Source organism: Microcaecilia unicolor, chromosome 5 (assembly GCF_901765095.1).
Source record: "Microcaecilia unicolor chromosome 5, aMicUni1.1, whole genome shotgun sequence".
In the NCBI taxonomy this organism is placed as follows: Eukaryota; Metazoa; Chordata; class Amphibia; order Gymnophiona; family Siphonopidae; genus Microcaecilia; species Microcaecilia unicolor.
In genome coordinates, this window is record NC_044035.1 from 312,622,237 (window position 1) to 312,635,430 (window position 13,194).

At 48.4% G+C, this 13,194-nt stretch overlaps 1 protein-coding gene across 1 annotated transcript in view; it reads left to right on the plus strand.

Annotated features, from left to right (window-relative positions):
- Positions 1–13,194, plus strand: part of VPS35 (VPS35 retromer complex component) — a 131,323-nt gene that overhangs the window by 36,487 nt on the left and 81,642 nt on the right. The window contains exon 5 of the mRNA XM_030204390.1: positions 5,791–5,973. Within this exon, the coding sequence (XP_030060250.1) occupies positions 5,791–5,973 (183 nt within the window). The remainder of the gene's footprint in view (positions 1–5,790; positions 5,974–13,194) is intronic.

Here is a 13,194-nt window from a genome sequence, read left to right on the forward strand (position 1 = left end):
TTTTACCTTTTTATAGCGGGCAGGGGGTTCCCCGATCGATCTCCACGTGGCCTATGGCGTCGGAGGGTGAGGGCGCGAAGAATCGCTCCCCGGACCGCCTGTGCGCTTCTAGCGGGGATGCGGGGGTCTTAAAGTCTGATTCGCCCTTGGGTGTCAGTTCGGAGGCCGGTCAGTGTCCCGCGTCTTCCTCCGGTGCGGCGGTTTTTTCCCGCCATAAACGCCCATCCCCCGCTGCTCGCCTCCGCCATCTTGGCCGGCCACTCTGCTCGGACGGCTTCTTCTTGGGCCGCCCTTGAGCTGGGAGACGTTAATGCCATGGCCGCCCTTGATTTGGGCGACGGCAAAAAAGCGGCTAAAGTTAAACGCCGTTCTTCCCGCGCGGCTCCTTCGCGGAGTGTCGCGCCGGATGCCATCTTGGATGCGCAGCATGTTTCTCCCCCGCTCTTGCGAGCGCCGGTTGAGGGTGCGTCTAGGGCTGTGGCCCAGGCTGCTGAAGTGCACAGTCTGGGGGGTTTCTCCCCCAAGTTTATTTTGCTGCTGCATCAGGCCTTCCTTATGCAAAACGCTGCCCCTTCTCCCTTGTCCGATAAAGGGGTTGAGGCCCCCGGAAGTAAACGCCCTCGGGTGGATTCCCAGGCCTTAGAGGACTCTGTTTCCTCTGATGTAGATGAGGGCAGCGTATCTGAGTTCTCCCAACGGTCCTTTGGGGATTCCTTGGAGGAGACGGATTCCCGCTCGGATGGAGCGGATGACCCCTCTGCAGCGCGGATCTTTCGCTCAGAGGATTTGCCCAACCTCAGCCCCTGTTGGCTCTGCCATTATGCTGGGGACGAAGCGCCCGCCTAGAACCTTCCACGTGCATGATGCCATGCACACCTTAATTTCGGCTCAATGGGATGTACCGGAAGCGAGCCTCAAAGTGGCTAGGGCTATGTCCCGCCACTATCCTTTGCCTGAAAGTGAACGGGAAGCCTTTCTTTGGCCTACCGTGGATTCTTTAATCACTGCGGTGACTAAGAAAACGGCGTTGCCGGTGGAAGGTGGTACGGCCCTAAAGGACACCCAAGACAGAAGATTGGAGGCGGCCTTAAGGTCGTCCTTCGAGGCGGCTGCCTTAAGTTTGCAGGCCTCAGTTTGCGGCTCCTATGTGGCCAGGGCGTGCCTCACGATTGTGCAGCGGGCTTCCCCCTCGGATCCTTCCTTGAGGGCTGATTGGCCGGCCCTGGAATCGGGCTTGGCTTGGCTTATTTGGCAGACTTACTGTATGATGTCTTGAGAGCCTCGGCTAAAGGTATGGCTCAGACAGTCTCTGCGCGGCGGTGGCTTTGGCTGAAACATTGGACTGCTGACCACGCCTCTAAGTCCCGCCTGGCTAAGTTGCCTTTTAAAGGCAAGCTGCTCTTTGGGGTCGAGCTGGACAAAATTGTGACCGATCTCGGCATGTCTAAGGGCAAGAGGTTACCAGAGGTCAGGGCTCGGGCCAGTGCTCGCCCCGGTATCTCCAGAGGACGGTTTCAGGAAGCCCGTCGGTACCGCCCGGGCAAGTCGGGCTCCTCTGCCCCCTCTTCCTTCAAGAGGAATTTCTCCCCCAAGCAGCATTCCTTTCGCAGAGACCGCCGTCCCGGAGGTGCGCCCTCCGGTCCTCCCCCAGGGTCTCGTACCCAATGACGGGGTCCTGGTCCATGGCCCAGTGCAGATTGGAGGATGCCTGTCCTCGTTTCTGGGCGAGTGGACCAGGGTAACTTCAGACGCTTGGGTGCTGGAAGTCATCAGAGACGGCTACAAGCTAGAGTTCTGCCGACCCTTAAGAGACGGGTTTGTACTCTCTCCCTGCAAGTCTCCGGTCAAAGCTGTGGCAGTGCAGCAGACCTTGGACAATCTGATCCGCCTGGGTGCGGTCGTTCCGGTGCCAGAAGATCAGCTTGGCAAGGGACGTTACTTCATTTACTTTGTGGTACCAAAGAAAGGAGGTTCTGTACGGCCTATCCTTGACCTCAAAGGGGTCAATCGGGCCTTGAAAGTTCGGCACTTTCGCATGGAGACTCTCCGCTCTGTTATAGCGGCAGTGAAGGCAGGGGAGTTCCTGGCATCCTTGGACATCAAGGAAGCGTACTTGCATATTCCCATCTGGCCTCCTCATCAACGCTTTCTGCATTTTGCAGTCCTGGGCCGACACTTCCAGTTCAGAGCCCTCCCGTTCGGGTTGGCTACTGCTCCGCGGACCTTCTCCAAAGTAATAGTGGTCATCGCGGCCTTCCTGCGAAAGGAAGGAGTACAAGTCCATCCTTATCTGGACGACTGGTTGATCCGAGCCCCCTCTTATGCAGAGTGCGGCAAAGCTGTGGACCGGGTGATTGCTCTTTTGAGCTCCCTGGGGTGGATCATCAACTGGGAGAAAAGCCAGCTGTGCCCGACTCAGTCCCTGGAGTATCTGGGAGTTCGATTCGACACCCAAGTGGGCAGAGTGTTCCTGCCGGACAATCGGATTGTCAAACTTCAGGCTCAGGTGGACCAGTTCCTAGTAGCCTCTCCACTTCGGGCTTGGGACTATGTGCAGCTGTTGGGCTCTATGACGGCCACGATGGAAGTAGTGCCCTGGGCCAGGGCTCATATGAGACCACTACAACACTCTCTGCTGCAGCGCTGGACTCCGGTGTCGGAGGATTATGTTGTGCGCCTTCCCTTGGACCCAGCAGTGCGCAAGGCGCTGAGCTGCTGGCTGAAGACAGACAAGTTGTCTGCAGGGATGCCTCTTGTGACCCCGGAGTGGATTGTCGTCACGACGGACGCCTCTTTGACGGGCTGGGGAGCCCACTGCTTGGGAAGGACAGCGCAGGGGCTCTGGTCTCCTGCAGAGGCAAAGTGGTCTATCAACCTCCTGGAACTCAGAGCCATTCGGTTGCTTTTGGAGTTCCTCCCGGTACTGGCGTTGAAGCCAGTACGGGTCCTGTCGGACAATGCCACGGCTGTAGCCTATGTCAACCGCCAGGGAGGTACCAAGAGCGCCCCTCTAGCCAAGGAAGCCATGAATCTATGCCAGTGGGCGGAAGTGAACCTGGAACAGCTGTCAGCTGCCCACATTGCCGGAGTCATGAATGTCAAGGCGGACTTTCTCAGTCGCCATACCTTGGATCCCGGAGAGTGGCAGTTATCGGCTCAGGCGTCCTTGGACATCACGAAGCGCTGGGGCCAGCCGAGCCTAGATCTGATGGCGTCATCGGCCAATTGCCAAGTGCCGCGCTTTTTCAGCAGAGGACGGGACCCTCGATCTCTGGGAGTAGATGCTCTTCTCCAACAGTGGCTGACACAAGAGCTTCTCTATGTGTTCCCGCCATGGCCCATGTTGGGCAGGGTACTAGACCGGGTGGCAAAGCATCCGGGCCGGATAATCCTGGTGGGTCCGGACTGGCCCAGACGTCCCTGGTATGCGGACTTGATCAGGCTCTCAGTGGACGACCCTCTGCGGCTGCCAGTGGAGCAGGGCCTGTTGCATCAGGGTCCCGTGGTGATGGAGGATCCCTCCCCTTTGGTCTTATGGCCTGGCTATTGAGCGGCAGCGTCTGAGGAAGAAGGGCTTCTCAGACAAGGTCATCGCCACTATGCTGAGAGCGAGGAAGCGCTCTACTTCTACTGCTTACGCCAGGGTTTGGCGTACTTTTGCAGCGTGGTGTGAAGCAGGCTCACTTTCTCCCTTCACTGCTCCAATTTCTTCAGTGCTGGCGTTCCTGCAACAGGGTCTGGAGAAAGGCCTGTCGCTCAGTTCCCTTAAAGTCCAGGTAGCGGCTCTGGCTTGCTTCAGGGGCCGCCTGAAGGGTGCTTCCCTGGCTTCGCAGCCAGATGTGGTACGTTTTCTCAAGGGAGTTAATCACCTGCGCCCTCCTCTGCACTCAGTGGTGCCTGCGTGGAATCTCAACCTGGTGCTAAGAGCCTTGCAGAAGCCGCCTTTTGAACCCTTGTCGAGGGCATCTCTGAAAGACCTGACGTTGAAAGCAGTCTTTTGGTGGCTATCACTTCAGCCAGAAGAGTTTCCGAGCTCCAGGCACTCTCATGTCGAGAGCCTTTTCTGCAGTTCACTGAGGCAGGAGTGACTATTCGCACAGTGCCTTCCTTACTGGCCAAGATTGTTTCTCGCTTCCATGTGAATCAGCAGCTCTGTCTCCCTTCCTTTCGTAGGGAGGACTACCCAGAGGAATACTCTGCTCTTAAATATCTGGATGTGAGACGAGTCATTATCAGATACTTGGAAGTGACCAATGATTTCCGGAAATCGGATCATCTGTTTGTCCTGTTTGCAGGTCCTCGTAAGGGTCTGCAGGCTGCTAAGCCTACAGTGGCAAGATGGGTCAAGGAAGCCATTGCAGCGGCTTATGTGGCCGCGGGGAAGGTGCCGCCTATCCAGCTGAAGGCTCACTCCACTAGAGCTCAGGCGGCCTCGATGGCAGAGTCCGGGTCCGTCTCTTTGGAAGAGATATGCAAGGCGGCAACTTGGGCATTGGCCCATACCTTCTCCAGGCATTACCGCTTGACTGTGGCTGCTCGGGCGGAGGCCCGGTTTGGAGCTTCAGTGTTGCGGTCAGGGATTTCAATGTCCCGCCCTGGGTGAGTACTGCTTCGGTACATCCCACCAGTCTATGGATTGATCAGCATGATGATATGGAAGGTAAAATTATGTATCATACCTGATAATTTTCTTTCCATTAATCATAGCTGATCAATCCATAGCCCCTCCCAGATATCTGTACTGTTTATATTCTGGTTGCATTTCAGATTCAAGTTAGTCTTCAGTTCCTGTTCAGGAGGACTTCGTGTTCAAGTTTTTTCAATTGGATTCTTCAAGAGTTGAGATGAGTTTGTGTTACAGTGAGCTGCTGCATTCCTCTCCCCTCCGTTTTACGGGGCTGGATTGAGACATAAATTCTGCCGGCGCTCCCTCCCGCTTCGTGCGGCTGTAGGGCAGCTTTGTACCCCTCCCGCTTCGGCGGTGTTAGGGTCAGTCAGCTCCTCCCGCGGTTGCAGGATAAGCCAGATCCCCCCGCATCGGCGGGGTGGTGTCCCTCCCCTGCTCCGCGGGGATGAGCTGGACGGATTCCCCTCCCCCACTTGTGTGGGGATGAGCTGGGTTAATTCCCCTCCCCCTTTTGGGCGGTGGTGAGCTGGGCAGTGTGTCCCTTTGTGGGTGTAATTCTCTAAGTGCCGAGTCCTGCGGATGGAGCTTGGATATCGACATACTGAGGAGTTTCCGGCAGCACATGACCACATATAGGGAGGCAAAAGGATTGCTCTCTATCTCCACCTGCTGGTAGATGGACACAACCCACCAGTCTATGGATTGATCAGCTATGATTAATGGAAAGAAAATTATCAGGTATGATACATAATTTTACCTTTCCTGTGCTAATATTTTTTCCTGCATCGTGAGTAATAGTGCGGGAAAATTGAGAGTAAACTGCTGCATTAAAGGGTAGCACAGTTTACTGGATTGGCCCCTGTATTAATATAACTTTTTAATGACAACTATGGTAATTTTGCAAAGTTGTGAACTTGTTAAATGATGAAGATATGTGGCATGTAGCATTTTTTTTTCTTTTGCTCCCACAATAATTTGAACCATTCTTTCCTATGAAGGTTTAGGTAGTATGTGATTTATGTTTGTGTTTTTCCACTCCTCTTCACCACCGAACTGATTTCAATGGAATTGTGGGCATAACCTCTTGTCATTTCTTGTTTAAAATTTATATTTTGAAACTTAATATGATGATTAAATCTCTGCTTGGATATTTTCTTTTTTAGCTACTTGCTTATAACAGTCGGTGTAGTTTATGTAAAGTCATTTTCCCAGTCCAGGAAAGATATATTGAAGGATTTAGTGGAAATGTGCCGTGGTGTCCAGCATCCCTTAAGGGGTCTTTTTCTTCGAAACTACCTTCTTCAGTGCACAAGAAATATTTTGCCAGATGAAGGCGAGCAGACAGAGTAAGAATCATATCTATTTTAGAAATATTGTTTCCAATATTGATTCAAGAACGTGTGATGATGCTGTTATCACACATTATCTGGGGCTCATTTTATTCCTGTGGGCACTGCCGCAGATAACTTGTGATAACATGTCATTATGCACTATTTAAAAAATGACCATCTTTGTGATATTTTTTATATGTTGTATATTCTGATGACATTTAAAGGCTTTCTTTGTCAAAGATTTTTTCTGTATTCTCACAGTAGGTAAAATCCATGGATAAAATGAAATCACTGATTTTCTAGTTCATGAATCATTATGCACCCTTACATTACAGAAACTGAAAGCTTGATTGGTCTAGGATGTTTTTTTCTGTTTGATGAATATTGTCAAAAAGCGCTTTCAGGCATATTTTCAAAGCACTTTGGGAGGCTAAGTTCCATAGGTTTCTATGGAACTTTGGGAGGCTAAGTGCTTTGAAAATGAGCCCCTTTGTATCACCTTCCCCTCACCTATCCTCACCCCTCACCTATCCACACCCATCCTGTTAGAATATCAATGATATGCTTTGATGTCCCCATGCATACCTCCGACCCACCCCCATCCTCCCACCCTGTCAGACTGTCATAGTAATGCTTGAATGTTTTCACTTATATACACTGTCAGCTAGCACATTTGCTTATTTCCGATCTGAGGAAGAAGGGCAACCTTCGAAAGCTAATCAAGAAATGTATTAAGTTATGTCCAATAAAAAAGGTATCATCTTATTTTCTTTTCCATGTTTTATTTTGTTTGATTTCTATTGATATCTTATACCTGAAAGTTTTCCTTGTGCTTTTAAAATAAAAAGGGGCATTAAGACAAATTAGGCTGCATACAGTGGCAAGCAACAATAGATTACTAAGCTAGGCATTGTTTAAAAAAGCATCCATGGAGAAATCAGAGATCTGAAGTTCAGGAAATTGTATTTTCAGATGCTGGTGAGGGATATTTTTGGCCAGGGAAATAGGGAAATATAGTTATTAGAGAAGTGATGGAGAGAGAATGGCATGGTTTGGCTGACTATAAGCTGATCCCAGTATTTAGTAGTTATGCTGCTTTCCTGATTTTATTGGCTTTATCCAACACGTGTTAGAATTTGCTTGGATTTTCTTATTGAAGCAAGACTACAGTGTCTATGGTTGAAGGTATTCTGTTTTCTCTAAGGAGAAGTCCTCAAAGCGTGTCAAGTCTACTTATCTAATGAAGTCGGCACCTGACCTTTTCATTAGTTGTCTTTTGTCTAACCTTTCTTTCATGCTGTCTTAGGGCTTATTCCCTACAGACAAAGGAAAAATAATTCTCACGTCTATTCCTAAGGAACCCTAAGGCTAGCATGAGTAAAGTTATGGAAGGCCTAGTGTCAAGTCAGCTCATGGACTACCTGCAGGCTCACTGTATCTTACATAGTTCTCACTAGTCAGAGTTTAGACCCTCACACAGTCCAGAGACAGTCCTTACCATCCTGATTACCAACTTTAGAATGGACCTAGGTTGGGGCAAGAAAATCTTGATCCTACAATTTGATGTATCTAGTGCTTTTAATACAATGAACCATAATATTTTATTGGGCCTGATGGATCAGTTTGACATTTGCGGAGGAGTCCTGCAATGATTTACTGGTTTCTTATAGACAATATCAAGTTAAGTTATCTGGTAATTTATCTTCACCCTGGCTCTTTCTGTATGTGGGGTGCCCCAGGGTTCCCCGCTTTCTCCTAGTCTGTTTAACATAATGATGGCCCCTCTAGGTAGATTTCTAGATTCATGAGAATTTCAACATCTTTATTTATGCTGATGATGTTATACTTTACTTACCATTTATGGAGAACTTAAATGAAGTCCTGCCAAGAATTAAATCTGGCTTAGATTTGATGGAATCTTCTGGCTTTCAAAGCTAAATAGTGACAAAACCAAGTTCCTAGTCCTAACTAATTCTGCTCAACCAATTGCTAACACATACTTCTGTATTGATAATGTGTTTTACTCTTTTTCTGCCACCTTGAAAATCCTGGGAATAACTATTGACCAGTATTTATCATTTGAACCATAGGTTTCTGTGGTAGTTTCTAGTATCTAATTCCCTATGGAGATTAAAAAGACTGAGACCTTTCTTTTCAAATTCAGTATTTCGTTACTGTTGTCCAAGTTTGATTACTGTAATGCTGTTTACTCGGGTTTGAAAATCTCTCATCAAAAATCTTCAAACAGCCCAGAACACTGCAGCCTGTCTTGTATGCAAAGCCCCTCGGTTTACCAAATCAGCCCCTCTTTTAATCAAGTTGCATTGGCTTCCTTTAAACTGTGTGCCCTTGCTTATCAAATTTTATTCGGTCTTCTACCTGATTATATGCAACGTTTGCTGCAGTGCCCATCCTGCGTTGAGATATTGTCTACTTCTTCATTTTCCAAATTGTAGGAATCTCTGTTACAAATCAATTCATGATGCCAATTTCTCATACCATGCTAATAAGCTATGGAATTCCCTCCCAAAGTCAATTAGGTGTGTTTCTGATTACGTAAAATTTCGTAAATTGTTGAAAGTATTTTTATTTAGGGAATTCCTTGTCACTGTTGTAATTGTAATTCTCATAGCTTGTTTATTTTCAAATGAGTCTTTCTGCTGCTATGATGTTATACCTCTTATTGTTTCTTACTTTTGTTTAATCCTTATTGCGCTTTGCTTTAAAGTTTTTGATGTAAGCCACATTGAATCTGAACTTGTTTGGGATAATGTGGGGTATAAATGCAATCAGTCAATAAATACATTTTCTGTCTTTCTTTCTTGAAGTCCTTGGTGTCTTGCTCAAGTTTACAGGCACTCTTCTAGCAGAGTAGTTTACACACCTTCGAAAGGTAGCTAGTAAACGGAATGTAGAAAACATATGGCTAGGGGCACCTTTGATTATTTTGATATATACATAAGTACATAAGTTTTGCCACACTGGGACAGACCAAAGGTCCATGAAGCCCAGTATCCTGTTTCCAACAGTGGCCAATCCAGGTCACAAATACCTGGCAAGATCCCAAAAAAGCTCAATATATTTTATGATGCTTATCCCAGAAATAAGCAATGGATTTTCCCAAGTCAATTTAATAATGGTCTATGGACTTTTCCTTTAGGAAGCCGTCCAGACCCTTTTAAAACCCTGCCTTTACCACATTCTCTGGCAGTGAATTCCAGAATTTAATTACACGTTGAGTGAAGAAACATTTAATTCGATTAGTATTAAATTTACTACTTTGTAGCTTCATCGCATGCCCCCTAGTCCTAGTATTTTTGGAAAGAGTAAACAAATGATTCACGTCTACCCATTCCACTCCGCTCATTATTTTATAGACCTCTATCATATTACTACTACTACTACTATTTAGCATTTCTATAGCGCTACAAGGCATACGCAGCGCTGCACAAACATAGAAGAAAGACAGTCCCTGCTCAAAGAGCTTACAATCTAATAGACAAAAAATAAATAAAGTAATCAAATCAATTAATGTGAACGGGAAGGAAGAGAGGAGGGTAGGTGGAGGCGAGTGGTTACAAGTGGTTACGAGTCAAAAGCAATGTTAAAGAGGTGGGCTTTCAGTCTAGATTTAAAGGTGGCCAAGGATGGGGCAAGACGTAGGGGCTCAGGAAGTTTATTCCAGGCGTAGGGTGCAGCGAGACAGAAGGCGCGAAGTCTGGAGTTGGCAGTAGTGGAGAAGGGAACAGATAAGAAGGATTTATCCATGGAGCGGAGTGCACGGGAAGGGGTGTAGGGAAGGACGAGTGTGGAGAGATACTGGGGAGCAGCAGAGTGAATACATTTATAAGTTAGTAGAAGAAGTTTGAACAGGATGCGAAAACGGATAGGGAGCCAGTGAAGGGTCTTGAGGAGAGGGGTAGTATGAGTAAAGCGACCCTGGCGGAAGATGAGACAGGCAGCAGAGTTTTGAATCGACTGGAGAGGGGAGAGGTGACTAAGTGGGAGGCCAGCAAGAAGTAGATTGCAGTAGTCTAAACGAGAGGTGACAAGGGTGTGGATGAGGGTTTTGGTAGAGTGCTCGGAAAGAAAGGGACGGATTTTACGGATGTTGTAAAGAAAGAAATGGCAATCTGCTGGATATGAGCAGAGAAGGAGAGAGAAGAGTCAAAGATGACCCCAAGGTTTCGAGCTGAGGAGACAGGGAGAATGAGAGAGCCATCAACAGAAATAGAAAACGGGGGAAGCGGGGAGGTGGGTTTGGGGGGGAAAATGAGAAGCTCAGTTTTGGTCATATTTAATTTCAGGTGGCGTTGAGACATCCAGACAGCAATGTCAGACAAGCACGCTGAAACTTTGGTTTGGATGCAAGGTGAGATATCAGGGGTAGAAAGGTAGACTTGGGAGTCATCAGCATAGAGATGGTAGGAAAAGCCATGGGATGAGATTAATGAACCAAGGGAAGAAGTGTAGGTAGAAAAGAGGAGGGGACCAAGAACAGAACCCTGAGGTACGCCGATAGGCAGAGGGATAGAAGTAGAAGAGGATCCACCAGAGTGAACACTAAAGGTGCGGAGGGAGAGGTAGGAAGAGAACCAGGAAAGGACAGAGCCCTGGAATCCAAGTGAGGACAGGGTATCGAGAAGTATGCTGTGATCGACAGTGTCAAAAGCAGCGGAAAGATCAAGAAGAATGAGGATGGAATATTGACCTCTGGATTTAGCCAGTAATAGGTCATTGGAGACTTTAGTAAGCGCAGTTTCGGTTGAGTGGAGAGGGCGAAAACCAGATTGTAGTGGGTCAAGAATAGCATGTGAGGAGAGAAAATCAAGGCAGCGGCGGTGAACAGCACGCTCAAGTAATTTGGAGAGAAAAGGAAGGAGGGAGATGGGTCGGTAATTAGAGGGACAAGTAGGGTCGAGTGAAGGCTTCTTAAGGAGAGGTGTGACCACAGCATGTTTAAAGGCAGCAGGGACAGTCGCAGTGGAAAGTGAGAGGTTGAGAATGTGACAGATAAAAGGAATAAGAGCAGGAGGGATGGCATTAAGAAGGTGGGTGGGAATGGGATCAGAGGAACAGGTGGTACATTTTGAGGAAGAAAGAAGTGTAGTTTCCTCAATAGTAACTTCAGGAAAGGAGGAAAGGGAATGAGGAGAAGAAGAGAGAGGGGAACGGACTAGTGGAGGGAGAGGTGGTGAGGTAGAGAAAACAAGGTTTATCTTTTGAACCTTGTTGTGAAAGAATTCAGCAAGGGTCTGAGGAGATAATGAAGGGGGAGTTGGGGGAGGGGGCACCTTGAGGAGAGAGTTCAATGTGGTGAAGAGAAGTCGAGGATTAGAGCCAAGAGAGTTGGTCAGTTGGATATAATAGTCCTGTTTGGCACGTAAAAGAGCAGATTGGAAGGAGGTCAGCATGAACTTAAAGTGTAAGAAATCAGCAAGGGCCCGAGATTTCCGCCAGAGGCGTTCGGCGGAGCGGGTAGAGGAACGTAGGTAGCGGATATTAGAAGTCAGCCAAGGTTGGGGTTTTGTACGCCTTACAGGGCGGGTCATCAAAGGTGCAAGAATGTCTAAGGCAGAGGATAGAGTATTGTTGTAAGAAGAAACAGTCTCGTTGACAGACGTGGATGGTGCCACAGTAGAGAGGAGGTTTGAAACATGGGAGGATAGAGATGAAGGGTCAATATCATGAAGATTCCTAGATAAATTAGATAAGATAGGACGGGACTGGGAGGGGGGAGATTTAAGTGTGAAAGTTATAAGATGGTGATCAGAGGAGGGAAGATCAGAGGCAAGGAAACTAGAAGGTGAACAGTTGGAGGAGAAGATGAGATCAAGACAGTGACCATTTTGATGAGTGGGGGAGGTGGAGCATAGTTGGAGATTAAAGGAGGACGTTAAAGCGAGTAACTTGGAAATATAAGAGTTGGAAGGATCATTAGCAGGAATATTAAAGTCACTAAGGATGAGAGAGGGGGAGGAAGGATCATGGAAGAAGGCAAGCCAGGCGTCAAAGTCACTGAGAAAGGATGAAAGGGACTTATCAGGGAGACGATAAATGACCGCTATTCGAAGAGGCAGAGGAGAGAAAAGGCGGATAGAGTGGACTTCAAAGGAGGAAAAACAGTGAGATTGAGGTGGAAGAAGGGGTTGAAATCTGGAGGAGGGAGAGAGAAGTAGTCCAACACCGCCCCCATGGCCAGCAGGGCGAGGAGTATGTGAAAATAGATAACCGCCATGGCACAGGGCTGCGACTGAAGCAGAGTCATCAGGGCAGAGCCAGGTTTCTGTTATGGCGAGCAGATGGAGGTGACGCGAGATAAAGAGGTCCTGGATATAGGGGAGTTTGTTACAGATAGAGCGGGCATTCCATAGGGCGCAAGAGAAGGGCAGAGAAGAGGAGGGGAGTAGAGGAATAGAGATGAGGTTAGAGAGGTCACAGTGAGATCTGTAGAGTTTGGATAATAGTTGGTGAGGAGGGCCAGGATTGGGATTGATGTCACCAGCTGAGAGTAAGAGAAGGAGTAAGAGAGAGCGGAGGAGGGTAGGAGAGGTGTGGCCATGAAGGCGTCGAAGGCGAGAGGTATTTAGGTGGAATGGGGAAGGCAAAATGGAGGGAAGAAAGAGACGGAGATTAAAAGCCAAGAGGGAGGAAGAGGGTAGGAGAGAAGGTGAGGTGATGAAGTCAATGGATGGGAAGTGAGTTCCTGTAGCGGAGAGAGGTAGGGGGTGAGGGAAAAAATTAGGAAGGGACAGAGCTAAGAAGAGAATGTGAATAGGGGCCATGAACGATTAAGGTACTTTAGCAACTGGAAAAAGATTAGATACAAAGAGAAAAATGCCCGGCGCGCGGCACCTAGAGCGGAGGCCCTGAGTGGATCGGAGTGGACCTGGGTGTCACCCCAGAGAAGGCTGTAAGGATATGCAGATGAGCTGCAAGTCCTCCACAGCACCTGAAAGGCAGCCGGTGGTAGAGCTGGGCACCTCTCAGCTGAGGAAAGGCTTACCAGGGGTTAGGCCGAAGCCAGCATTCCTCCCCCTGAGGGTCGCCTGATCCTAGCCAAAAAGCACCTGGAAACTCTGTGCACTTGGAGAGAAGGCCCTGGGAAGATCGGGGTGGAACTGGAGTCACCCCGGATACAGCTGTGAGGAAATGCAGAAGGGCTGCAAGTCCTCCACAGCACCTGGTGGGAGCGCTGGGCACCTAGAGCGGAGGCCCTGAGTGGATTGGAGTGGA